General features: G+C 41.1%; 1 protein-coding gene across 1 annotated transcript in view; it reads right to left on the bottom strand.

The window, feature by feature from the left end:
* The window catches only part of RPTOR (regulatory associated protein of MTOR complex 1), a 5,042,670-nt gene that overhangs the window by 2,974,782 nt on the left and 2,042,183 nt on the right, over positions 1–25,705 (bottom strand). The window contains exon 10 of the mRNA XM_044068087.1: positions 5,229–5,304. Coding sequence (XP_043924022.1) covers positions 5,229–5,304 — 76 coding nt within the window. The remainder of the gene's footprint in view (positions 1–5,228; positions 5,305–25,705) is intronic.

Below are 25,705 nucleotides of genomic sequence, written 5' to 3'. Positions count from 1 at the left end.
CCTGCATGTCTTCCCTAAAGGGAATTAAGACCATATCAGTCCTTAAGTCTGGATAAAAAGGGATATGATAAGCATTTTTAAATCTACTGTTATACCAGGAAACTTAAATGAGGAGAAGAGGTAGCAGGTTATACAGTGACAATTTTGAACCTGGGCACTATCTCAAACAAATTTAGAAAATAATCTGTGTCCAAGCATTTTCTTCTTTCTGTGGCACTAAAAACATCCATGAATAAAAACCTTTCCAAACCTGGGATGGGGGAAATAAAAGTCTGGTGAGGTGGATGAGAAGGAATTTCCTCCCACTGTCATATGTAATCTTGATGAATAATCTTCAGAACTCATTTTTCTGAATTATCTGTTGCCAAAGAGAAAAGTGGTGATTCAGACATTTTGGAAGGAAAAAAGGGACTACCAGGGTGGGAGGCAGTAAAGATCTCTTAAATAGTCATTCTGTCTTGTTGGATTTATCTTGTATTTAGGGTGTTCCCAAATTCTTTTTGGAATCCGCATGCCATTTTTTTTTTAAAGATTTTTTACCTACATTTTGATGAGACTGTTTACTACTTATAATTTTTATTTTGACCAAAACTGGATGAGGGGTAAGAGAACCCCTTAAAAATTTTAGAAAAGGAGGTCTGAAACATCTTAAAGATTCCCTGTAACAACTTACCCCCTTCCATCAAAGTTTCTGATAACCTCTGCAACAAAGGAACCAAATAATAAATCTCCATCTAAAGAAGAAAGTACAGTTGTGTACAATTACCATAAATGTAGATGTTAGAGTATATTCACTGTTGCAGTCATCACATTTGGTTTATCCCTGCCAGGGTAGCCCTCGGCCGGCCTGAATACCAGAGGCTTAGTATTTCTGTATTGGTTGCTGTCACTTCAGGACTGACGTCAGGTCGTCAGTAGTAGAAGACTTCAACTTCAATTCGGTAGATGAAACTCAGGTAGCAGCCGGCAGGCACTTGTGCGAACTGCTTCTGCTTCGGGCTCCATGGCAAGAAAGACTGATGTAATGACGTTGGCTGCCTTACTTTATAGAACTGACGACCTGACGTCAGACCTGAAGCGACAGCAACCGACGCAGGAATACTAAGCCTCTGGTACTCAGGCCGGCCGAGGGCTACCCAAATGTGATGACTGCAACAGTGAAACATAAAAAACATCTTAAAATACCATTTTCACATCATCTCAGAGTTTCTGGGAATGCAACCAGGTAAACCTCATCAAACAGTACCAGTAGTCATAGCCCTAGAAGAATCAACTGAGTTATACAAGCACTATAAAAAATAAATTGTGACTTCAACAATGGAAGAAATTATTTAAAGCAGGTTTTTCCTTAGAAGAAGAAACTGCAGACAAAACATTCCTCATATGTTCACAATTAGTCAGAATAAACTTTAAAATGTGAGCCTGACAATTCAAAATTCTAAAAATCACAGCTACAGAGGCATATACTTTCCCCCCCACACTAATCAATAATTTTCCCATCCTTGTCAGAAAGAGCAGGATTGGAATTAACCAAGTGTTTTAGCAGTATGGAACTAACTAAAGCTATAGCTGCTAGGTCTGGTTTGGGAAGACTGAGAAAATAGATACATTCTATCTGCCTTTTTAGAAGCAGCAGACTGACTCGCAGGAAAATTGCAGGCAGTGTCACACACATCCATCAGAACTGGGGGAAGAGGTAAAGGTTCTGGAAATTCCTTATATAACAACTCTTTGCATTTCCTGATGGACTAAGAAACCTTAGTGTTTTCCCACTGAAAAAAACAGCACATTCTGGAAACAGTCTCAGAGAAAGAACCCCCTCGGAGGGGGAAATCTGAAATGGAGCTCTCCTCTAAGTCTAAATCAAAAACTGAATAGGAAACCCTGCAACTGTCCCTTCATCTTCTATTCAGATTCAGAATCTTGAATCTCTTCAGGAAAAGAGGTATCCTACTTTTTTTATTACCAGAAACCACCTTGCAAGAAGGATCAACAGCCTGAATTAAACCCTGACACAGACCTAGTAAACTAGCCCTGCATGAGGGATATATGCGGGGCAGATGCATGTTTAATTTTCCATTTTTTTTAAGGGAAAATGAGACTAACAGTATTATTAACGGCGGTGATAGCAGAAGCAGCTTCCCTACAGACAGACACAACATTCTGACCAAATAGGAGGTCTTCCTCGGTTGTTCTCGCTCTCTCTCTCCCAGGACCAACAAAAGTGGCTCACATTTGTCCACTGATGGGACCCCAACAGCCACAGAGGATGTGGCCAACACCCAGTGCATAGTAGCTGTAGGTGCTACACCAGAAGGACCTGGGGTAAAAGGTAAAGGGCCTGAGAACAAGCTATGGCATCAGCAGGGTCACCCACCTGCAACTGTGGCAAACTGCTAGCCCCTTGTGGTGGCAAAGGTCGTTTGCTTAACTTTTTCTTTTTGTGGCTGGAAGAAGGACTGACAGCCCAAAATCATGCCTCTTTCCCTGGAAAACAAGCAGCAAAAGCTGGTAAAAATCCAAAGACTAGAAGTCACATTTTCACAAAAAAAAAAATAAAAATGCCACCAGCCCCAAGTAAAATAAATGCAATTTATACACAGGAAAACATGGTTTTCAATTACTTTAAATCACTTTTAAACTGACAGGAAAAATGTGCAGACCCGTTTACAAGTACAGTTAAGTCTCGTAACAGCCTGCTAAAACACAAACTTCTGCCTTAAAAATAGCTTTCTTCAACAAGAAGGTAAGCAAAGTACAATAAAAACATTTTTTTTTAAATGTGGAAGGTTTTTCTCCGCAAGTGGAACTTATCTACCCAGCAATGCAACAGCACAAGACAACCATCAATCATTAAAAGCCCATTAGAGCACTCTCTTCAATGGCAGAGAGGCTCTGAAGGGCTTGGCGCCCAAATCTTTTTTCATCTGCTCAGCTTGAGCTGTCAGTTTTGGTGCATGGAAGGTGCCCTGAAGCTTTTGAATCTGGCCAGATGTTAAATCCTTGGCAGAGTATAACCCTTAGAGCTAAGGCTACTGCAGCAGTGATCAATATTATCAACATCTTAAACATTTTGTGATCAACAGGGATGTCAAGAAGAAACAACATAGCAAAGACAGTACCAGCACTTTCATTCACTGCTAAAAATACAAACATAGGATCAGATGTCAAACTCTGCCTTTTTTCTGATCTCACAAAACGTATCACTGGTTAGCAAGTCAAAACTGGACAGATATTTTATCACTGCTACTACCAGGACGTGGAGGTTTAATTTGACCCTAACTAATGAACCTACTCCATCTCAGTGCCATACCCAACACGTTTAAACACTGCTTTCCAAAAGCCATTCCTTCAAAAACTAACCAGACTTCTTTTTGTCTCCAGAACAAAACAAAAACTGCATCTTCAAGCTGCAAATACTTAGGGAAGCATGAAGAAAATATCACAAGTTTCCCTCCGCAGTAAAATATTTAAACAGCAACTATGGATGGATCACCAACAAAATTCCTGTCTTGCAACTGATGTTCTGGTCCACTCACCACATCAAGAGAAAAAAAACAGTTCACAGATTATGATACAATGCCAATGTTCTGCCAATACACAAAATATCCATTTGTTAACCACACAGTCCCTTTTCATGGCAAACCCAGGAGTAATGTCCAGTGAAATGCACTGCTCAATCTCACAAAATAGGCAAATGAGGGCTGAGAATATCAAACCCTGTACTACAGGGACTACAGCTCACAGCCTTTACCCTCTGCTCCAACTGCCAGCCACTACAGTGCTGGTATCATCAGATTTTATAGCTACATTCTCTTCGCTTGGAGAATGCATAAAGGAGTAGAAGAGATATTCCACAGACATCGTGTCAGGAAAAAGAAAGTGTTCATTTTAAGAGTATCAATATGGTATTAATCACAGCCATAACAGAGAAACTGATCCACTCTACCTCACCCTGACTTACACTACCTGAAGCTAAACAATTAAGTTTTGCTGCAACCTTTTTTAAAACTATCAAGAGAAAATATTACAGTAAATCATTATCCTACTCAGAAGACTGGAAAAAAATAGCGGACCACTGTAAATTTAAATAATCAACTGGAACATCTAAACAGAAGAAAGCTCTGCCATCATTCAGTGTGCCCTAACACTTCTCCCTAAAATGCTGCAGACCCCTTCCCATAAAAAAACAAAAAACAAACAGGACATTACTAAATAAGAGACCATTGACTAGTTTGAAGGTGAATGCCAGTGCCACCTGAAGAGTTACCTGCAGCTTAATGTGAGAAATAGCCACCTCCTCGCACACTATTGAGGTCACATGTCTTACCTTCATAACACCTACCTGCAAATGCCTTGCAAAAATAAATATAAGAAATTTCACCCCAAACTTCAGAAGCCTATCAAATAACAGAGAGTGTAGCAATATTTTGTGATTGCCTATTGTGGGGTATCAAAGGTGTACATACTAGTAAAAGTCACTGCAATGAGGAATATCCTAGCCCCTGACATGTAGTAATCACTGCCTTCTTTATATTAAATATGGGGGTACTGTGGATGCAAAGCTCTGTATAAGGGGGTGTCTGCACAGTACACTACCATTATACTACTTCAGAACCAGCTGAATACCAGTATGAGCAGTTCATGTCACCTGGAGTGGCATCTATAGTTTGCTCTACATTCTAGTGATCTAACCGACATGAGAGGTGCTGTCATTGTTATAATATCACAAAGTGAACTACATCAGTTCCAAGCCACAAGTTTAAAATGGGATCCCAAAATTGCTGTAAATGTGTCTCTAGGACTGATGACATTCTGCTTGCAGCAAGTTTTTTTTTTTCAGGCAACAAACAAAACAATGTGACATCCATGCTGCAAAGATCCAAAGTTATATCTAAAGCACATACATTTATTTCTTTACAGTACTGGTTTAGGACTGAGGGAAAATGTTACCTCATCAGGTTTAAAGATAATCTAGACATGGGCAGCATATTACAGAAGAAGGGCACAAGTCAGCAAGCTAATCTTAGCAAGTACCATCTATCATAGCTGCCTAATTAGGCTACCAGTACCTACCCTAATAAAGATTACAAAGGAAATAAATTGCTTTAGCAGCAAGGAAAAATACAGAAAGTGTATCAATACAGAAGTGCAGACAGTGTTGCCTTATGCACACAGCTATATTCAAATCTCACATTCCAACAATCAAGTGTTTCATCACAACTTACCCTGAAAGCGGTACCTTCTTCGATGATGGTTGGAAGCTGTGAAAGGCAAATATCTACTGCCAGGTCCCAAGCTTGCCTGTAAAAATGAGGGGAAAAAATCAAAACAACTATAGTTAATAAACATCCATTAGCATATGGAGAATAGCTGCAGATAAATTACACTACACAATGTAAAAGATACCTTCTACTCATTTATACGGAATTTATATTCTCCACAATGCCAAGCTAAACAAACAAATGCTTTCCATAATTTCTGAAAGCTTAATACGGCAATGTTTGTTTTTCCTTTAATTTACTGTACAAAATTTTACATAATGTAAAAAAACCTTTATTACAGGTGACCCAAGCTAAACTAATGTCTTGTACTTGTAGGAGATGGACAGGACTGTATGTGAGTGAGCAGCCACTGCTGGCTTGCCCATCCAGTGGAGGGTGGGGGTGACAGCTCTGGTCTAGCATAAGCGACACCCCTAGTAGGATTACTGGGTGTTACCCGGTGGATCTTGAGTCAGCTGAGCCTGTGCTGTCATGGTCATTAGCAACAGAAAAGAAATTAGGAATCCAACATGTGGATGCACACTTCCACTCAGGGGACAGCAACAGCAGGCTTAGAGGAATAAGCTACCTATCAGGACCAGAAAGCTAGCCCACCAACTACCAACCAGCTCTTGCCAGGGAATGCAAGAGCTGATTAGGATTCCCAGGCAGAAAAAAATGGGCTGTAGGGGTTTTGTTCATCATAGGAATGCCTGCCTCCTGTGTCTCAGGAACAAATGGTTGACTGGGTGTCATTAGTGGACCCCTTGGGCAAGGTCCTGTGAGGGTGCAAAAACAAAAAAAAATCATGATAGACTGCTTAAATATTTCATCTGGAATACTCTTGTTTCTTCCTTGAACTGTAATAGGACTTAGAAATGGTGTACATGGGTCTATATTAAATAATCAAAAATTGAATTCACTGAATGGTATTTACATCGAAAATACCATTCAGAGAATTCACTCTTGTGAAAGGCTGCACCCCCCACATCCCCCTGCTAATTATATATATACCAACTCCAAGATTGCACTACAGTGCGGAAAGGGCAAATTTTATGGTCTTCACTGTACTGCGATCACAATATTAAGAATTTGCTGAACGGTATTTTCGATGTAAATACCGTTCGGTGAATTAAATTTTCGATTATTCAATATAAACCCGTTGTACATACTACTGCCCATTGTTCATTTTACAATGCAGAGAATTTCTTCTTGGAAACTCACAAAATGGGACTTTACAGCTTTATATTCCTGCTTAATGCATGAAAACAAATAAATAATTGGCAGACATTTGTAAATAAATAAAACTAGACAGGTTAACAGGAAAGGGCTCTAATGAACTCATTAGCTACTGCATGTTACCATAACATGAAAACACAAGCTTCCTGTGAACATCGAAGATAATGTCATTTTACTACAAACATATATAATGCTACAACAAACAGGTCAGTTAAGAAACAGACTGCAAGGCTAGATATCATACACACATATGCACACACTCCCCTCAGAGATTATTGAGGGATTAGCTAGTTATTTGTTATTCCATCTTAGTAAAGACAGTTACTTTTAATCACGGCTAGACTTGTTTGCTATCCAGCCACATAGTTACAGATCAAATAACTAGAGAGAGAAAGATGATAGAATGCGAAATGCCAAGAATTTATTTGGACTGCAGGTTAGAGATTGCCTTCCCAATCAAAGACTGATATCAGAGTATAGGCAAAGAGAAATAAATGGGTGGGTCCTAAATGAAAGAGCAGCACTGGTAAAGTTTTTGTAGAATCCAGAACAGAAGCTGCAATTAAAAAAGGAATAATTAATACAGCATATGAAATATTGTATGATAACTGTAAGAACCAATCAGAGGAGGTTAAAAAGGATTGGGAAGACTGAATAAGCAATTCACAAAGAAACAATGGGAGGATATATGCACGTCTCCCAAATATGCAACAAATTTTAAGACTTAGGATTTTTGTTTAGAAATGTTTAGACATTTTTATACCTCAAGTAGACTTCAGAGAATTTTTCCTCAGGTAGACAGCAAATATTAGAGGTATGATAGGGAAGAAAGGTAAATGGGAATGTATTTTTTAGGAGTGTGGTGAGTTGGTGGACTTTAATGATTCCCTGTAGGATGCATTAATGGAGATGAATGGTATGCAGATTGGTGTGACAAGGAAGATGATTTTTCTGAGCTATGACACAGGATCGGAACTGCCTAGACATGATAAGGCCTTGCTTTGTCTAATTATGGTGGTTGCCAAAAAAGCAATAAACAGGAAAATGGAAATTAAAATCTAAACCAAACCAACTATACTAGAAGTAGTATATTTAGTGACAGAGATAAAACAACTGGAACTGACATCTTTAGAGGGGGTAGGAGCAAACTACACAGGAAAAAATGTGAACTGTGGGAACAACACATACAGGGGAGGAATGAGGTTTAAAAGAAGGCAGGACTTAAATGAGCTATGTAATGTTTGATGCATTAACTACCGTGGACATAAAAGGATTAGTATGAAGAGATGTCATTGTGGGAAAAAAAACAAAAAAGAAGGAACCGCCATGGGAGCTTGCAGTTCAGAAACTCTCCTGCAGAAATAAGAGCCACCAACAATACAGACAGACGTCTAAGTACAATGCTGCAGCAAAGGAAAAAAGGCAGGATCAAAAGGGGATAGAGTCAATTTTTTCAAGAACAAACTTAAGGTCCCAAGGAGAAGGAACAGGCCTTCTTGGGGGGGGGGGGGGCTGATATGAAAGTGGCCTTTTGGAAATTGTTTGACTTCAAAACAAGAAGCCAATGGCAGACTCAAAGGCAGGCAAGCAGAAATGGCTGACAAATGAGGTTTACCATAAGAGTATGCCAAACCAGTATTAAGCAAGTCACAAAAACAAGAAAGGACCCCCACAAAAAGGGTTCTGGTTATGCCCGAGACACCAAATAAAAAATCTCTTCCAGCCACATAGGATTTTCTAGCAGTGGGTTTTCTGGCCTCTTTTAAAATCCAAAGCATGTCCTCAGAAAACCGGTGCCAGAAATAAATCAAAAACCCTATCACCCAAAGTGTCAGCTGAAGTGTAGAAAAGTGAAGGTGAATGAGAGACCCTTTGTCTTGTGTGAGAAATCCATCCTGTGCTCTAACTTGTGATGATTGTCCCTGGCCAGGTGAAAATAAGGGTGAATCAGTGCTGTCTGAGCCAAACAGGAGTCACCAGCAAGACCCCGGGGAATAGAGAAAGAGGGCAGGCATACATGAACATTTCCTTCCAAGAAAAAGACATGGTGTCCACTTTTCAAGCCAGTGGACTTGGAGCTCTGGAAAAGAACTGAGGAAGTTACCTGCTCAGTGGGGAGGCAAAAAGATCTACTTGAGGAGTACCCAATCAATGGACAATGTGCAGAAACACCTCTCTGTGAAGCATCCATTCATGTTGCACTCTAAAGGGATGTACACCACCTGAAGAGCCAAGTGATGGCAGGTTGGAAAATCCCAAGCCTGAACAGTCAGCCTGCAAAGAAGGTAAGACTTTGTATCCCCTTGCTTGTTGATGTGCCAAAAAAACCTTTAAAGGAACTGGAACCCAAATGGAGTGAAAGACCTGAACAGCTAGGATTAGAGTTTTCATGTCTTCGATACTGATGTGGTCTGACATCTGTTGATAGGACCAAAGGCCCTGAACTTTCAGGTAGCTAGAGGAAGCTCCAGTTCCTTGATTGGAAACATCTGTGTACAGTTCTTGAGTAGGAACAGGAACCTGAAAAGGCAGACCAGGATTTACGGAGATCTGAGGAATCCATCAGCAGAGTTCAAGTTTGAGATAGGGTAAAGGAAGAACTGGCAACTCAAGACTGGCAGCACTGGAACCAATGAGAGTGGCAGCACTGGAACCGAACAGTCTTGAGATGCCATTTAAATTTCCCCATGTGGAGTTTTGGCAAAAGAAATCATGGGAATGGTGGATGCCATGAACCCCAGGGCTCAGAGCAATCCCCCTGCAAATGAACCACAATAGGAAGAAAAGACTGGAAATAAGCAGCAAAAGAGAGGAGCTTGGGAGGTGTAAAAGAAGCCAACATTGCAATGGTCTGAATACTGCAACCCGAAAATACTTGGTCCTGACAGTGAGACAACACAGACTTTTTGAAACTGAGAGTGAATCTCACATTGTGCAGAAGAAGTGTAGCAAGTGAAGATTCTGAAGTAGGAAATGCGAAGAGGGGGCTTGAATCAGAAGGTCATACAGATAAGGAAATATTTGGATTCCCTAAAGTCTGCAGAAAGCTACCACAGAGGCCAGACATTTGGTAAATACCCTTGGTGCTGTAGCAAGACCAAAAGGCAAAGCAGAGAACTGATAATGAGAGGAAAAAGCAGAAAAACAAAAAATCCCCGAATATACGATGAATAGGAATATGGAGGTAACTGTCCTTCAAATCCAGGGAAATCAGAAAAGCCTGGGGAAGCAAGAAAGCAGAAAGGGTCTGAAAAGATAACTTCCAGAAGGAACCTTGAGAAAGTTGTTGAGATAGGACAGATCTAGAATGGGCCTCCATATCCCCTCCTTCCTGGGACCCAGAAACATTCTGGAATAAAAACCTGTTCCCTGTTGAGACAAGGGAATAGATTATATGGTTCCCTGTTCCACCAGATCCCACAGGATCAGAGGAAAATGAGGAAGCTGGCATGGAGGGGACTGAGGGAGACCTGAAAATGGAGGAAGGGACTTCTAAGCCAAAAAATAACTGTGATGGATGATGGACAGAACCCAAACATCTGTGGTTACTGTTGCCAAACACTGAAGGAATGGGTAGGCCTGAGGGACAGAGAAATCTGGGGGAGGGGAAACTAGATGTCAGGGGAAAATTGATCAGGAAAAGAAGGTCTTTGGCTTCTAGAACTTTGAGTGGGTTAATCTAGGAAAATCCACTTAGAAACCCTCTTACTTCTAGGCTGCCTGCGGACAAAAGATTTCAAAGGATAGTTCCTCTGGAACTTAGATATAGGAAGAACAAAAATGTGTTTGAGGTCCTGCATAACCTTGCCCTTATCCTGCAAGATTTTAATCAATTCTGCAGTAGCAGCAGTGATAAAGAGAGTCTGGTTGTCTAATGCAGAGTCTAAATGTTTGGCTTTAATGTCCTCAGACAAAATCTGCAGGTGCAGCCAGTAATATTTCCTCATGACAGAACCAGATGCAGCTGCCCTATAGGAGGCATCAGCTGCATTTAATGGAACGGTGAGATTCCTGAGAGGCAAAACTCAGACAAGAGAGGGCAGAAGTCTTACTGTCCAAATCAGACATGTCGGACCCCCCCCCCCCAAACAGGAGAGAAGAGCAAGAACATATCTAGTCATGTGCGTCTGACAATAATGGCACTAAATGCCAAGGCAGCAGAAGTATACACTTTTCCCGCACTTCTCCATAAATTGGCTGCACTTGTCAGAAGACATAAGCTTGGAGAGCACAGTAGTTTGGATGGCTTATCTGTAGATATGGAAACAGCAGTAGGATCAGATGACAGACTTGTATTCAAGTATTTATGATCCTCAAGTATTTCACAAAATCTGTCTGGCTTCTTAGGGGCTGGAGCTTGATAGTCAGGAGCCTGGAAAGCTTCTGTAAAGCTGTCCAGGGCAGCTAAGACTGGAGGGACTACTGAAGGTCTAGGTGAGTCCATTTGCAGGAGTTCATAATACCTCTTTTGAACCTCTTATACTTGGGAATCACTATATTCCCATAGGATAATTCCTCAAAAGGAGAGCCAGAGGACAAAGAATCTTCTTGTCAGATTCCAAAGCCAAGGGAGAGTGCATTTGTGAGTAAAATGCTAAGGATTCTTCACCAGAGTCCAACTGTTCATCAGAAGAGTCAGAATCCCTAGGTCTCTTAGTTGGGTTGGATGACAAGGGAGCAGGCGCAGGGACAGACAATCCCTCTAGGGGGTTTCAGAGTCATGAAGGCATTTAACAGACCTTGAAGAAAAGTCCTATCACTCTTTGTAAGGATCCTTAGCAATAGCAGCCACATTTGGTTTTCTATTTTTTTTTTTTAAAGGAACAGCTGCCTTGACAAATATAAAAGGTTCAGACTCCTGCCTGGATTCAATGAGGACACCAAGCACCTCTTCCCTTACTAAAATCTGGGGAATCCCATGAGGCCCTTCATATATGATCAGCTGTGGTTCCCCCCTCAACATCTGTACCAGACGTATGCACAGCCTGAGCAGATGTGAGAATAGGCAGTGTTGTGTCAGACTCCATCTGGTTCGCATGAGAGGGGAACTGGCATCAGCACTGTCCGGTCCTTGGGTTCTTCATCCAGCCTGAAGATGATGTCCAGTGGAGGCAGGACAGCAGCAGGTTCAGTATGTGTTTTAAGTGGTGGATGAACCTCAGTGTGGGTGGATTCAGCCATGGTACCCTTGGTCAGTAACTTTGGGTGTTGGTTTTCCAGATAAATAGAAAGGGAACAGAAATGGCTGCAGAGCATCTTAGGGATACAGCCTGACAGACAGCAAACGGGATTATAGTCGTGCATAGTACCTAAACAAAAAAAGCACTTCTCCTGTCTGTCTTTATGGAGAATCTGCCTCCCACACTCACATTTCCCCCTTCTGTATGACATGAAAGCAAACGACAAGGAAGGAATGCCAATGTGGCACTTATCTTTAGAAGCCTATGTAGAAGAACCAGCTTGGTGAATGAAGTACAGGGCGAATTCAGAAGTAGCATTTAGACTGGTGGCAAGGACTTCTGAGGATTAGGTGTCCTTACATCACATACGTACCTTATATGTAGGACATACACTGCCAGAAAAGTGTAAAGGCTATGGTACGTTGGCCAGACGTGAGGTTATCCTTGGCAGGATATGCCAAGTTTAAAGAAACCTGCAACACTGAAAAGGAAGGACACTTACATAGACACAAACACACTATATATATAATGCATATAAAAACTAAAAAAAAATCAAATAACTTCATAACACACACTAATTTAAAAATAAAAAAATAAGTACTGCAATTGCAACACCAGCTGATCAGTACACACAGCAAAGTGCAATGCTTGTGTACCTACTTATATGGGGGAAAACTGTCAGAAAGTTAAGTGAACTTATTAGAGTCCACTTTTATGCCATTAAATGCAAGAACAGCTATAACGCTTTATAAAAATATAAGGCTTCAAAGGCAGTCACACCTTTAATTTACAGGCAGTTTATGTGGCTTGTCAAAGAATGTGTATTGCAGCAGGCAAAAACTGATGAAAATGTAAGATAATTACTAGACTGATAGATTTACCTGGTCTCTGTCAGGATTCCAGAACAAATGGATTGGTCACCTTGGTGCCTTCCATTTTTCACAACAAATCTCCTCGAAAACCCAGGCTCCTCTACTATCCCATAACACTTTTCTTTGAAAAGATACTCCAAAATGAGTAAGGAAAGGCCCACAATCTTTGACAAAAATAAGAGTACATGCACACTAGTCATTGAGCAACAAGAGGAGCCTTGAAGATATGAGCAGTACTTGGGGATTCCTACAGGTCCCTTGGGAATAAAATTTGGAAGGAGATAGGTTATTTCAGTACCCAAAGACCAGATAACCACATAACTTAATCCCAAGCTAACCTTTGGCAGCCTGCACCACAAAATCTTTGAGAATGGTGGCACCAAAGTAAACTAGAGTCCGACACAGAGTGCTCAATCTATAATGTTTTGCAAAGGAATGCAAGACTGACCACGTAGCAGCTGCTGCTAGGTCTTCCAAAGATCAATTTAAAAACAAGGCAGTTGAAACAGCCTGAGCCCTGATACAGTGCACTTTTGGTCTAACAATCAAAGTTTTTCCTTCTGAAGAAAAGAAAGCAAGATAAGCAATCCGATAACTATTAGGTAAGGGTAATTTTGGACACTGATTGGTCTTCGTTGACAGAGGAGAAGGAAACAAACTGATCACCCTTCCTAAAATTCTTTTATGCAATGTAGATAAAACATAGTTGTGTACACCTAGGCAAAAAATGAATATTCTCCTTTGTTTGCATAGTTAGGGAAAATACCATCAGATGAATGGATTGATTCATATTGGTTTGGTTTATCCACCTTAGGCATATAAAGGTCAAGTTCATTCTAAGTTGTACTCTGCCTGGATACAGAATCAAGTACAGGTATTTGGAAGTTAATACCTACATTTCTGAAACCCTTCTGGCAGATGTAATGGCTACAAGCAGGATGGCATTCCATGAAAAAAAGAAATTAAAATCAACAGCATTGTCTAGATCAAAGAGGGATTTAGTTAATTTCTCCAGTACAAAATTAAGATCTAGGGGAGCAAATCTAATAAAGGATGGTCTGGTATGGAATACTTCCTTTAAAAAGGCTTTGCATATCTTACGAGATGCTACAGAGAGAATAATAGGAACCTGGAATGAAACAGTTGCTAGACAAACTTTCCCGAAAGAGTATCTTTCCCCCAGCTGAATTATAAGGACCAAAAAGGCAAGTAGTTCAGAAAGGGAAGCTGATTTAGAGTCTGTGCGCTAACCTGATCTCCATAATGAAAACTTTATATACCTTTCATGTAGATGGTTTCCAAGATGCAGACAGTAATTTGACTACCTCTGTGGGAAAGGATGGATTCCTTATTATTACTGGAAGTGGATTAACCATGTGGTCAAATGAAGGGAGTGAACAGCCTGATGATGTAACCTGAACAGATGCAAAGAAGTCTTCTCTTTAGATGAGGTCATAACAAGGTAAACCAGAATGGGGCTATGACAATGCCATTCCCTTGGCACCTTTTGCCTTCTAGAAGAATCTGGATACAAGGGGGACAGGGAAAATGCATACAGGAGACTTGGGGACAAATCATGGGTGAATGTCTCTCTTGAAGCCTTCTCTGCTACAGGGGCATTGTTGAAAAAATGTCTGCAATGAATGTTTGTACATAAAACAAAGGCAAGGCAACAAGGTATGTCCTACCTACGAAAAATGCTCCGAGTTGTTTTCTTCTTGAGACACTACTAATGCATAGCAGTACCTCTCTGCTCAATCTGTCCACAGTCACAACAGCTGTCCCCAGTATGTACTTTGTCATGAGAAAGTGGTGCAAATTTAAGTCTCATTCCCATACCCTCATGGCTTCTCTGCAGAGGGGATAAGATATAGTGTTCCTCTGTTTATATATCAGACCATTACCATACTGAATGACTGGATAGCAATCGCACCCTGAAATGCCTGCTTTCATCTCCAGTACACTAATGTGGAATCTCGCCTCTAGTTCAGTCAGCATACCCTGGACTGAACTGTTCTGATAATGCCCCTCACCCCAAAATGGACATGTTCATCATTACTGTGGCAATAAGGGAGGGACAGATGAAGAAACAGTATCCTCACTGAAAGGTTTAAGAGGTTTACCCACCCATAAAAGACTAAGCATGCATACTCTTGACAGCTTGACGGTGCTTGTCACAGGTTGGAGGGCTTGGTCCCACTGTATCCTGAGTATCCAATGAAGAATTCTCATGTTTAGTCTCCCAAATGGAACTATCTAAATGGTAGTGGCCATGAGTTGCAGCATTCTTAGAAACACAGCTGCTGTAGGTCTTGGCATCTGCAAGAGACTTTGTACTTCCTTCAATATGGTAATCTTATCTGGGGGCAATTTTACTTTCTGACTGACTGTGTTTAACTAGCAGAATGAACTGAATTGGTAAAAGCTTGGAGTTTGATCATGATCCCAAGGATAGACAAAGTAAGTACTGTCTTGACAATGCAAGTAATTCCGTAATGGCACTAACTGCCAGGTTCTGGGAAAACATTTACCCCTTGATGTCACAAGTGAGCCACAAATGGGGCCATGCATTTGGTACACACCTGGGGGGCAGTAGTTGGTACTAATGGCCAAGTTCTGAACTGATAATGACTGGCTCCACACGGAAGCACAGGAACTTCCTTAATGTTTATCAGGTATGCATCCTGGAAGTCCAGAGGGTATATCCAATCACCTGCTTGCAGACACAGCAGGATAGACTGCACCACAACCATCCAGAATGACTACTTCACATGCTGGTTCAGCTGCATTAGGTCTTGATTTTTGTGGGCAATAAGAAAAACATGGAGTAAAATCTGGACCCTTTCTGGTCCACTGGGACCTCTTGGATGAATCTTTTCTGAAGGACAGATTTGACTTCCTGTCTTGCTGACCTTCTTTGATGGGCTGGCACTGCTGCAGGATGGGAAAGCAATCTTTTGAGCATCTTTAAAAAGGAAATATAGCAGCTTCTGAATAGAATGTTCTTCATCTACTTGTCTGGCGTGATGGCCAACCATATGTGGAAATGGAGGGAAAGACATCAACTGCCCCGACTGCCTCCAGAGCAGGACAGTCAGGCATCTATTCAGTACTCATACTGTTGGAAGCAGAGATGTGACTAGACATTATTGCATCAAGTGCCCCCCCCCCCCAAAGTTCTTCTTCATTAATGAACAGTACAACTACTAAAAACAAAAACTGCTCTTTTCTTTTAAACTGCAGCAAATTGCTTGCAACACTTGTAACAAGCAACTGCTATAAGTTAGGTAACACATAAATCATTAAAGCTCTCAGTTTTGACCATAGATGTAATACTGGCATTTAAATGATGGCATGATTTGAAGAGTAATCGGGATCTGGCCAAATGCTCCCCATAACACAATACCTGGGGCCACTGCCCACTTCAACCCACCCTAACTATGCTAATGGTTGAGAGCCTCAAAAGGATTCTCTATAGCTCTGATGATATGGACCACCTCTGCTGGGGGGTGGGGGGGTGCTATACTTGCATTTTGCTGTTTTACATGGGGCTGCATGGAGTTGTGAAACTAAGTTCTTACAATCTCTTAGAATTCTTAAAAAGGATCTTTCTTGTCAAAAAACTTCACTCCAACAGCAGAGAGTGTTTTGCTATCTTGCTCACACTGCAGCAGTTTTTGATTCTGCCTAAACATGGAGGAACCATCAAATGAAGCATTGATGAAGGGCACCCTGAAGTGGGTCTACAAAATCCATTAGAAGAAGTCAGGCCTTTCTCTTCAAAGCTAGGCCTAAGTCAACCATTCTAGCTGCTCTATCCATAGCACTATGAATCAGACTCAAGGTGAACAAAGATATAGAAGACATACTTGCCATCTGGGTCTCCAACTGGGTCCTTAGGTCACCTGTATGTATCTGTTTTACACTGTCCACAGCTTTTCCTGCTAGTTCCCTCTGAAACCTGGTCAAGTGAAAATAGTTCACAGGACTGACTGAGAATGTACTCGATGCACAAACATGCTTCCCAAGTCTAACAATCACCTTGGACTCCCTGTTCAGAGGACAGGCAGCCTGTGCATCTTTTGGGAAGTCCCTCTTGGTGGCAGCAGACACCACTATGAAATCCACTAGAGGTCCCATATTCCAATGCCAACTATCTTTAGGGGTCCCCAGACTATCTAGTTTCCAGGGAACTGACTTGGTCACATCTGTCTCTTTCCACATCCACTAGCTTGTCCAGGGTTGGCACAATGCAGAAGGCTGAGGAAGAAGAATTATAGGCCTCTTATGAGATCTCTTCTTCTAAAGAAGTGGGGTCAATGGGCCATGACCTCCTCGGTTTTATAATCCCTAACATTCTATCAGAGTTGGTGTCCTCCGGAGATGTCCCCTTCTTCACAATCTGTATCTGGGGAGTATATCTCTGAAGAGGAGTCTCAGTGTTTCCTCTTGCACTTCTTATTCCTGGCAGGATTAGAAGGAGAGTTAATCTGAGTTCTGGGAGGAAGGCACTCCAGAGCTCTGCAAAGTAGGCCTATGAACTCCACCATCCTTGGGATGCATTGATGAAGAAAGGTTGAAAAGCACAGCATCAGTGGTGTCACAGGATGGAAAACTTCCTGTACTTGCCCTTGCAAAGTGCCAAGAAAGTGGTGTTCCTTGTGTCAGTATGTTTACAGAGACACCTAAGCCCTAAACACTCAAAAGCCTGTAATAAAATCCCTTCCCTTATTCCTTTTATAAAATTCTATACTGCCTAAGAAAAAAACAGGTGATCCAAGAATGCCTTCAATAATTCATCCTGTTCTAGAGAGATGGGAGGCATTCCCATAAAGGAAGGAAATGCTTTGAACTCTGTCTTGCAGCCTAATGTTATAATCTTTCTTAGCCAATATCTGTTGTTACTAAAAATAAGAATGCTTTGAAATGGGGAGAGATTCTCACCAAGAAGTGGGAGGGGAGGTGGGAAATAAAAGGTGGGGAAAGCTTTGAGAGAAGGAAAAGCTGTGCAAGAAACTCACGGTAAAAGTTAATGTTGGAACAGGAGGATCACCACTGTACCACACTTCTTTAGTGATGGAAAACTGCTGAAGGACATACAAGTCCTTATGGTCTTGACTTCTACTCTTGTGAATTTAGCTGCTCCTTCATCCAAGGCATCAGTCCAACATCCAGCTTAAAAGCCTATCATGTCATTACGGTCACATTTTGGAGGAAAACTGGAAATGTGTGTTGCCAGAGGCACTTCTAGCCCCTGCTCTTGGGTGTAACGCTAGAGCAGTGTCAACAATCCCCCATAACACAAACAGCAAAAAGAACAGGCTAGTGGGACAAATGAATTTCCAGTCTAAAATGGGAGCACATATTAGAACATACGGAATGCAGTGGACAGGTAGTTACATGGCAGCAATGATCTCCTGTTTGAACATCTATGGTAAAAGTTACTCACACAGATGTCTTGTGTTTATCAAAGGGCTCACTGCTGAAGTGCAGTTTCTTATCAATGGGAAGAATACCAAAGCAGTACTTTGGAATTTTCCCTGGAAGACTGCGATATGCCTTGTAGCTCAGCAGAGGCTTTAGAAATTTCCCTGGAAGACTGCTATAATATGCCTTGTAGCTCAGCAGAGGCAAAGCTAATTCTTCTCTTGGATTAAATGTCCACTTACTAATGCTAAAATGTTTAAAAAGGCATCAAAAGTCACTGCTTTAATATGTATAACTTGTGTACAGGAATTATATCCACATAAAGGCCCAGAGAACTCAAGTTTAAGTAATGGCCTGGGCACTTAATGGCCCAGGCAGGAAGGATTGCTGTGCGTATCCAAGGGCAACACAATACAACTCGATTTCTGTAGAGTAGATCAGGGAAACAACTGTGCAGTGTCCCTTTGGTTTTGTGGGCCAGTGTTGTTGACATCACCACCTTGCAGAAGTGAGTGGCAGAACAGCATTGATACCTACTGTACACCCAAGTCATGGGCTATCACTTGGCAGCAAGAAGAAAAAAAAAATCTACAACTACCGTAAGGGCTGCCTATATGATTACCTCTCTTGGCCATCCCTCATTCCTGGTGAATAGGCTGACTGGTTGTGAGATGTTATAAAAAACCTCCAACTGCATTCTACAGTCAGTCAAAACAGAAGTAATGTATTATGCATCAATCATCTTCTTCTTTCGGCTTTTCCCGGTTAGGGGTCACCACAGCGGATCACCTGTCCGCTCATGATTGGCAGTGGAGTTTTACAGTGTCGAGTTGCCAGCCCGGCGCCCAACCTTCCATAGAAGGCACACACATGCACGCAAGCACTCACACCTAGGGCCAATTTAGAGTGTCCAATCCACCTACAGCATGTCTTTGGGATGTGGAAGAAACTGGAGCACCCGGAGGAAACACACGCAACTACAGGGAGGACATTCAGACTCCGCACAGAACGCACCCCAGCCGAGAATCGAACTGGAGCACCTCTTGCTGTGAGGTGGCAACGCTAACCACTGCGGCCGCCCAATGTATTATGCATCAATATAAAAACTTTTTTTTTTTACATTGCAAATGCTTTTTAACAGCTTCTCAAATTTATAACAAACATTAACTTTATCTAAAATAGTAACCTTTGTTCAAATAAACATTTAAAATGTCTATTACTATTCCTGGATCTTTAGTGATGAGTGTTCAAGCAATTCATAACTCAGAGAAAGAGGGTTAGGATTTAAAATTGCTGTCCACAAATGTCAAGAATATATATTGGTTCTTATCACTTTACTCAAGTAAAGCTCAATTCATCATCTTTCAGACAACATAAACCCCTTCAAATGCAATGCAAAAATGTATCATTCAGAACTTATTCTGAATGCCCAAACAAGAATACTTAAGGAAGCAGATACACAATGAATGTGCCAAAATTAATCAGTACATACACAAACCCAAGCAGAACACATTAGCAATCACAACCCAAGTCCTTGAAGAAATTGATGTAAACTGTAGTGCAAGACAGGCAGTAGGATGTCAAGGTAATTTTATCACAAGCATTTAGGCAAACAGCAGCTCTTTTTATACATGCCCAGATCATGCACTGAGGCAATCAGCTACAAATTAAGCACTAAACTCTTTCAAATGTGCTCTTGTCATTTTCAAGTACAATCAATAAATGGAACACGATAATACATCTCAAACTCTTATCACAAGAAATCTGGACAAAGCCTAAAATAATAAAAGGGGTCAAGGGGAGTTTTATCGACTGATGAGGAGCAAGAATGACAAAAGAAAAAATCCCACAAAGGTTTACTAACAACCAAATTAACCAGTAACATGGAACAACTACTAGAATACAGTTGTGTCTGGTTCAAATAATGAACACTATTATTTACTCACTTATGAAGGCAGGAGTAGATGCTTGCAATAGAAGTGGTGGTGGTACTAGACCAAAACTTAAGCAAAAGATGAAAGTCAGCTAATACAAACAACATTGAAATAAAAGCAGATCCAAATCTCGATCAAAAAATGGCAGTAGACAGGGGAGCAGGTTAGCATGCCAACACCAACATTTACATTTTATACTACAGTCAACCACCAAGCAAAACTTCTGTAAACAGACAATAAAAAGAAAAAATCAATATTCTGTTAGCTGGGATCCATCTAGTAGCAAACTAAAATAGCACATCTATAGTCATCTATAGTCATTATTTTAAAATACAAACATTCTAACTGCTAGTGACAGCTTGTCATTCACATCATAAAAGATGTAATACACAAAGGACTACAATCCATATGCTGACAGTTATTAGTAGACGGGTGTATGGCAGTATAACTCACAGAATGAAAATAATGTCAGTTATAAATCTCCACATGTGACTACTCTAACATCTGATTGTACAAAGTAGAACAATATTTTTTTAAAACAAATGAACATAATAGTCTGAAGTGAATACTACAGCAAAATGATGCCAAATAAGGTGCTAATTAGGGATTTTCATAAACTCCAATTATGAAGTTGCAGTTTGTATACGTGAAAGAGTACAGAGAGAACCAATAACTGCAAAACTGCAATAAAATGTTCAACTACTAACACCAACTCCATGGTGTACACAGATGAAGCCCTATGACCTGCATTACTAAAAATCAATTGGCAACTTGGACACTGGAGAAGCCAACTGGGAAGGGAAAGCTTACTCACAATCTCAGCTAGGAAAATGATTAACAATTACAGACTAGACTTCATTAAAAGGCTTTCAAATACTTGACAATTTACATCAACTATTGAAATGCCACTGCGCAACTCCATTCCAGAATTTAATTACACAGGTGCTATGGGGTATCATCTTTTAGGACACAACAACAGAAGCATAGTACATATGTCACTGTCCCATGGACATCATACCTGAACTACTCAAAAATAAATATTTTATTTTGCTCCATGGCACAGAAGGGAGAAAGCCCCTGACACTTCACCTATGACCTGGGTTTATTAGTCCAACCTGGCTTGCTGGAACAACAGTTTGAGAGAAATGGCAGTAAGTGGCAGATGTCAGGGTGCATATCCTGGGGAAGGCTGTGGTGTAGTCTTGATGTTGTTTGACAACTTTCAAAGGATAAGCAACAGTAGTTTACGAAAGGGTAATTTATCAGTACTTTTAAGTAGTGCCTTACACTATAGCCAGGTCTGGTGTATAGAAGCACCAAGATTGTAAGCCATATTTCAGCAGACTCCATACTTCCTGGCCAAAAAGAAGCCTCCCACCTAATCCACTTGGATGGCAGCTCTCCTGTAGCTGGGTCTCATTCACACTATGCCCAACAGCTCACAAGACAGGAGAAACAAAAGGGCCAATTGTGTACTGTGTCTTCAATGGTGTCGTGGTAGGGAGAGGGAGGATTGCAATACAAAATGTTTGCTAAACGAAATGAAGGCACTCAACACTGGCAATTTTCAATTATTTTCTATGAGATTTTTAGAATATTTATCTTAGGGCACCACCACAAAGGTACATATAGAATGCAATTCTATCTAGAATGGTGGCCGTATGCTCACATTATCAACTCACTTTTCAAAAAATAAACAAAATAAATGTGCTATAGTATATGACATGGAGTTTCAAGAAAGCAAGATAAAAATTTAAGCCAGGCTAATGAAAATATGGCAAAGTTAGAAGACAAACCCTGCTCAACGGCTAAAAATTTAGCAAGTTAACAAGTTAGAAACTCAATATTTTTGCACTAAACCTTCAGAATAGCCTTCTTAGAAATCTATGTGATAAACTGATAGCATTTTTGTGAAAACCTGTTGTGACATCCCTCCTCTGGGCAAGTAATCAAGAAACCTCAATCCTCACCACCAACACCAGTGAGGGATGTTCACTTGAAACAAAAAAAGATACAAACAGTATTTCCAGATGCAGCTCTCCGCACCACACAGTTTCCCTTAAGAGCACATAGGGAACAGACTCCTGTCCTGGGGCTAGATTTTCCTCTCTCTCACCAGGCCCCAAATAAGACTCCACACTAACCACAGCTATAGAATTGAGTCTTCAGTCAAATGTTCCAAGTGAAGTCTATCACCACCCTCTCAGTGAAACCAGTGCTCTGTGCCCTGCTCAAAGTACCCCCCCACACACACACACCTGTGAAAGGCTGGCACAGATTTACCAACTATGCCCCTTTACCCAGACTATAATGTAGATCCTGCTACCAGAACACTCCAAAGCCAGCTACTCTACGGCTCTTACCAGGGTACCCGATTATACTGACTAAAATTAATACAAATAAAAATGGTAGTATTTCACAATACAGCAAGGCTTTCAGAAGCTGCCACAGTGTCACCAAATAAATGCAAGTACTCTCAAAAGTTAAAATATTCTCTGAAAGCTCAGTCACAATGAAAGTTTAAATATATTTAATAATAAATAATAAAAGAACATGAAAAGACTGAATATCTATTTGCAATAAACATCAGAGTTTTATTCACAGGAAATATTAAGAGTATCACAGATGGACATATTCATACAGATACAGACAAACAGTATTTAACTACTCTCACTATATTTCCCTGATTGATCTAAAGAATTATTAACTCCCTGGTTACTTACTACGGGAAGGCAATATGAAGTGGGTGAGTGATCCTTCCTTTTCAGGTTTCAAAAACAGACTGCCCTGAGACTTCTGTCTCATTTAGTATTAAAACATAGTTCAGTGCTGGATTACAGAATAACATCACTTACATGTGATCACCTAACTTTCGGCTCCCACAATACCCCCTTTACTTGAAACCGGACCATAATCTAGCATGTGTGCCATAATACACACACAGAGCTTTGCTAAGATGTGTTACAGTATAGTACAGTTGTGTACATTTACCATAAATGTAGATGTTCGCGTGTATTCACCATTACAGTCATTACATTTGGGTAATCTGCTGGCAGGTTGCCCTCAGTCGGCCTGAATAACAAAGTCTTGGGTCCTGCGTCAGTTGCTGTCTCCTCTTCCATGATGTCAGGTTGTCAGAGGTATAAAACATGCAGTCGATGCCATTTTATTCAGTTTTTCTTGCCCATATGTCAGGTGTCCCCCAAATGGGGAGCAAAAAAATATATATAAATAAACAGTAAATATATAAATGCACTTTTAGAAACATAAACTTTACCTTCAACTAAAAGCAAATACATCACAAAGGCTTTCGAGTATAGTGAAAGGAAAGAAAAGTTATAGAAAGGGGGAGGGCGGGTGGGTAACCTGGACTGCAACAGTGAATACACTCGAACATCTACATTTATGGTAAGTGTACACAGCTGTACTATGTTCTTTGTGTTTCACTGTTGCAGTCATTACATTTGGGTAGAATCCTACAGCTATGGATGGGAGGATGGAACTAAACAGCATTAGTAGCGGCTATAAGGCCTCGCAGGTCTGCAGTAGTAAAGCCTGCCCTGGATTTGGAGAAGAGAGGTAAATGAGAATGCTTTATGAAGGTATGAACAGAGCTCCAAGTAGCAGCTTCTAGAATGTCTTTGGTTGGGACCCCTCTGAGAAAAGCTGCTGAAGTAGAGGCAGCCCTGGTGGAATGTGATCTGATCGCCTTGGGCACAGGTTTAGCATGGTGCAAATAGCAGAAACGAATGCAGTGGCTTATCCATTTAGAAATAGTCTGCTTTGATATAGCCTTCCCCTCTGATCCTGCAGCAAATGCTACCAGTAGTTGCTCAGACTTTCTTAGAGATTTGGCTCTATTTAAGTAGAATCTTAGTTGTCTGTGTACATCCAATGAATGCAGAATCTGCTCCCCCTTGTTCTGCGGATTTGGATAAAATGTTGGCAGGTGAATGGTCTGGTTAAGAGCCACACTGGATACCAACTTAGGCATAAAAGAAGGATTGGTCCTGAACGACACCCTGTCTGGGTAAAATATAATAAAATGCTCCACTGCCATGAGAGCCTGTAGTTCTGAAACCCTTCTTGCTGAAGTAACTGCCAAACGAACAGCTGTTTTCCAAGATAGACATTTTATATCCGCAGTAGCTGCTGGTTCAGAAGGAGGCAGGGTGAGTTTTTTCCAGCACAAAATTGAGGTCCCATGCAGGAGTTGATGCTCTTATGGGAGGGCCTTAAATTTTTGGACCCACTAAGATACTGTTTAAGCAGTGGATGAGAAAAGAGGGGAGGGCTCTGGGTTGTAATGAGCTGAGATGGCAGAGGCATGGATTTTTATTGAAGAAAAAGATAGGCCCTTGTCAAGCATCTCAGTCAAATATTGTAAAATCTGAGGAATATTGGGCTTTGCTTTGTCTATTATTCCTTGTGCTTGGTTCCAAGCACAGAATCTCTTCCATTTATCAGCATAAGATTTTCTAGAACTAGGCCTTCTGGCTTCCAAAATGACATCCATCACAGACTTACTGAGAGGTGTTGTTTGAATAATTAGTTGATTAGCCATGCTGCAAGATTCAGAGTTTGGAGCTGAGTGTGCAGAATTTGATAGTTCTGCTGAGACAGTAGATGAGGTATTTGAGGCAAGTACAATGGAGAAAGGTGATACATATTCCTTAGAAGCGGGTACCAGTTCTGGCGAGGCCAGTCCGGAGCAATTAGGATAATTTTTGTTTTTTCCTGTCTGACTTTTAGTAAGACCTTGGAGAGTAGAGGCAGAGGGGGAAAGGCATAGACTGATAGGTTTTTCCAGCTGAAGGATAGAGCATCCACTTTCCATGCTTTTTTGTGATGAGTTCTTATGCAGAATTTGTCCAACTGATAATTTTGGGGATAGACACATAGCTCTATGTCTGGGCTCCCCCATTTCTGTGTTAACATGCTGAAGATTTGTGGATCCAGTTTCCATTCGTGCGGGTCCATAAGATTTCTGCTTAGGTCGTCTGCCAGAGTATTTTGCTTTCCTGGCAGGAATTGAGCTTGAAGATGTATTTGGTACGTCAAGGCTGTGTTCCACAAAGCCATGGCTAGTCTGCAAAGTGGGTAGGAATGTGTAACCCCCCGCTTGTTTATGTACCACATAACTGTGCTGTCGTCCGTCTTTATCAGTAGTTGTCCTGGATGATGAATTAAGTCCTTGAAGGCTGTCAGAGCATTCTGAACAGCTAGCATCTCTTTCTGGTTGATATGCAAATGCATTTGGTTTGGGCTCCATTTGCCCTGAATGCATCTCACTGCCAGGTGGGCCCCCCAAGCATAGTCTGATGCGTCTGTAGTTAGGGTTTGGGTGGCAGGGGGTAGAGTGAATGACAGTCCCTTGTTCTGGTGACATGTCTCTGCCCACCAAAGAAACTCCAGTTGTAGGCAGGGAATGAGGAGAATCATTGTTTCCAGGCTGTAACAATGTTGATGCCATAAACTTCTTAGGTACCATTGAAGTTTCCTCATATGCAGTCTTGCATATGGAATTAGTAGAACGCAGGATGCCATGAACCGCAAAGCCTGCAGAATATGTCTTGCAGATAACTGGGTTTTTGTCACCATTTGTTTGATGTATGCTGTCAGTTGCCTTTGTTTGTCTGGCGTGAGGTAAGCCATCTGGACAGTTGTATTTAAGCTTGCACCCAGGAATGTAATTATTTGAGAGGGTAACAGTTGTGATTTCTTTTCATTTATGGTGTACCCCAGGCACGCTAGAAGCCTTTTTACAAATGCCAGATGTTGAAGAAGAG

This window comes from Protopterus annectens, chromosome 4.part0 (genome assembly GCF_019279795.1).
Source record: "Protopterus annectens isolate FY-2018-M chromosome 4.part0, PAN1.0, whole genome shotgun sequence".
NCBI classification, from domain to species: Eukaryota; Metazoa; Chordata; order Ceratodontiformes; family Protopteridae; genus Protopterus; species Protopterus annectens.
Note: the sequence above shows the minus strand (reverse complement) of the source record. Positions and strands in the feature narration are given on the sequence as shown.